The following is a 3,072-nucleotide window of genomic DNA, read 5'->3' on the forward strand; positions in this document are numbered from 1 at the left end:
GTGTGAGAGTCTCTGTGTCCACAGCAAATGCTCACCAGTGTGGATCAATTTCAGAATTGATTGGGCAAACAATGAAGGACATGCCCAGACAGCTTTTGTGGATGACAATCCAGAGTCTGGATAAAGATGGCTAAGACAGAGGCTGCTATATTTTGGACAAACTTTTCGGATCTGTATGTGGGAAACTTTGTCCATGGTGTGGTGATATTAAAAGGTACTAGAACTTTAAAAGCGTGGCCTAACAGAATCCATTACAACAGTGGAAGAACATTGACCTTGGAAGGAATTAAAACACTTCTCGACCAGGACTTCAAGATGGCGTCGATCGTGCCATTGAAGGAGAAGAAGCTCATGGAAGTCAAACTTGGAGAGCTGCCGAGCTGGATAATGATGCGGGATTTCACCCCCAGTGGCATTGCAGGAGCCTTTCGGAGAGGGTATGACCGGTATTACAACAAGTACATCAACGTTCGGAAAGGCAGCATCTCGGGGATTAGCATGGTCCTGGCAGCCTACGTGGTTTTCAGCTACTGCATTTCTTACAAGGAACTCAAACATGAGCGACGTCGCAAGTACCATTGAAGAGGGGTCGCTGGAGGGCATTGCATGGCCGAGCATAACTGCCCGCCCCACTCCGACCTAGGAAGAATTCAACTGGCTGAACCTTCATACCCTGACTGAGAACTAGTGTCCAATAAAAGGTGGCTGGTTCACAAAAAAAAAAAAAAAAAAAAAAAACTTCTCATGGGGTTTCTGGTTAGTTCTTATGAGAGGATGGTTATAAAAGAGTAAGGCAGGCTCTATCTTGGTCTCCCATTAGTGTTCTGTCTTCCCATGCTACCGCCAGGATTCCATTTGCTGTGTGATGTGATCAATGGGACACCCTCCAGAGCTAGCACAATGTTATTTAGACTTTCACACTTTCAAACACACTTGTTTTCCTCATAATGATTCAGCCTCCAGTATTTTGTTATAGCAATGGAAAAATGAATTAATAATAGGTTATGTAGGACTCACTACATAAACTCCTATTGTTATGTAGGACTCACTACATAAACTCGTAGCTATTGTTACAAGATGTCTTATCAGGTAGGGCAGACTGAGCTCTCGGTTTTGTACAGTCCCTCAAAGAGACCCACCAGCATAATAGTTGATCACATCAGGTAGACGCCCCCTCCCCAACTAAAAAGGATGAGAATAGATTTTTACTAAGATAGAAATGTTCTACAGGAGTAAATTCCTTGCTCACAATACCTTGGGATTCTGCACTGGAAAAAGAAGTCACCAAACAACAAAAGAGTCACATTATTAGCCCGTGACCACAGGATCTATGGACTGCTCCACAGGCTGTATCATTTAGGCAGTTATTCTGAAGGGATGCTGGAATGCCCTCTCAGGTACTGTTGTGGGGAAATCACCAGAGAAGATTGCTCAGGGTTTCAGCCAATAGAAAGTCTTTATTAGCAGGCTGGCAACCACACTGGGTGGTCAGGATCCCAGTGCAGTACTGAGCCTTTCTCAGGCTGAGCCTCTAAGCACACAGACACCATGTTCTGGATTGACACATTTCAGTTTACAAGAACAGTTAGCCAGAAGTACAACTGCAGAAGCTAAAAAGCAAGGTTTGTTCGTACATCTTGAGAGGTTCCCAGAACTATAGGAGCTGTGATGGATTAGCCTGTGTTTTAGTTTTGGCAGGTGGTGCTGTCTACAGTGCTGAGTTTTACACTCTGAATGGGATTTTCCACAGTTGTGCTAAAGTCTGGGAGCCTACCAAGTCTGGGGCCCTGGTACAGTACAGCTGTTGAAGAGGGGGTGATTATATGTGCACCGGACAAAGTCAAATCACTACTTTATGTTCCGATGACCTACTAGAAATCATGGCTTAAAATCTATTCGACTCTGCAAAAGCAAAAGGAATTAGTTTTAATTCAGTGTGCTGATTTTTACACACTTGCTGAAACTCCTTCCTCAAACCTTAGGAAGACAAACCCCAGCAAGCAACTGCCTTAAGGAACGTTTACCACATGCCCCTGGTTAAAAGTCACGTTGTAGATCCTGTTTGCTAAGGAAGAAACTTTTTTTGCTATCTGCAAAACATCTACCTACAAATGTGTGTTCCTATAAACATGTCTGTGACCAAAATTCCTTTTGGTGGGCACAGGACTCAGAGATTACCTTCAGGTGGCCACACTGTTGCCTGATCTATAAAGCTCTAAGAAATTCTTTGGGGTGGCCAGATCTTCTAGTAGCCTGGATCCTGCCTCTGGGTTCTCCTGTCCCTCTGAGTGCACAGCTGAGTCTTTGCTGGTTGCAATTTCCATATTATAAGCTTATGGATACATGGTTAAGGGAAGCTGCTATGTACCCGTGTTCCTTATTTTTGCATTGTTGTGCTGAGGTAGGAAGAACTCTAAGAAGGGAAGCTTTGCTCTGACCCACCATGTCAGGGGGATCTCAGCCTGTTGTGGAAGGGAAAGGATCATGAGTTAGTTCTGTCCGTAGCAGCAGCCAGGACAATGGCTGTTCATAGTGATGGAAGCCTATGGCAGAAGTGTTCACATGGTCATGGCTCAGAAAGCTGAGACTGCAGGTTAGAACCAAGGGCAGGCAGAACTTTCAAAGACCCCTAGTGACCTACTTAACCCTGGCTAGCCTCACCTCCTAAAAGCTACACAGCCTTCAAAATAGTACCATAAGCTAAGGTACAATGCATTCAAAACAGTCTTCATAGGGGACATTTCCGATGCAAACTATAATAGTATCCACCATGGACAGAACTCGGAGACCTGGAAACAAAAGGATAAATCAGATTAGTACTGCTGGCTCTTCTAGTAGGGGGAATTTATCCTTTGTGTTTGTGGTGGTTTGAATGGGAGTGGTCCCCAAAGGCTCGTATATTTGAATGTTTGGTGCAAAATTGTTGGAACCATTTAGGAAGAATTAGAAGGTTGTGGGCTTGTTGAAGGTGTGTCACCAGGGGTAAGTTTCGAGGTTTTAAAAATTCATGCCAGCCTCCTCTTCTCTTCTCTTCTCTTCTCTTCTCTTCTCTTCTCTTCTCTTCTCTTCTCT

At 44.2% G+C, this 3,072-nt stretch overlaps 1 protein-coding gene across 1 annotated transcript; it reads left to right on the forward strand.

Moving 5' to 3' along the window:
- Positions 1–300: 300 nt before the first annotated feature.
- On the forward strand, positions 301–738 carry LOC110300684 (ATP synthase subunit f, mitochondrial). The gene has a single exon (XM_021170940.1). The coding sequence runs from the start codon at positions 316–318 to the stop codon at positions 580–582; it is 267 nt and encodes an 88-aa protein (XP_021026599.1). The 5' UTR covers positions 301–315; the 3' UTR covers positions 583–738.
- The last annotated feature ends 2,334 nt before the right edge of the window (positions 739–3,072 follow it).

Source organism: Mus caroli, chromosome 8 (genome assembly GCF_900094665.2).
Source record: "Mus caroli chromosome 8, CAROLI_EIJ_v1.1, whole genome shotgun sequence".
Classification (NCBI taxonomy): domain Eukaryota; kingdom Metazoa; phylum Chordata; class Mammalia; order Rodentia; family Muridae; genus Mus; species Mus caroli.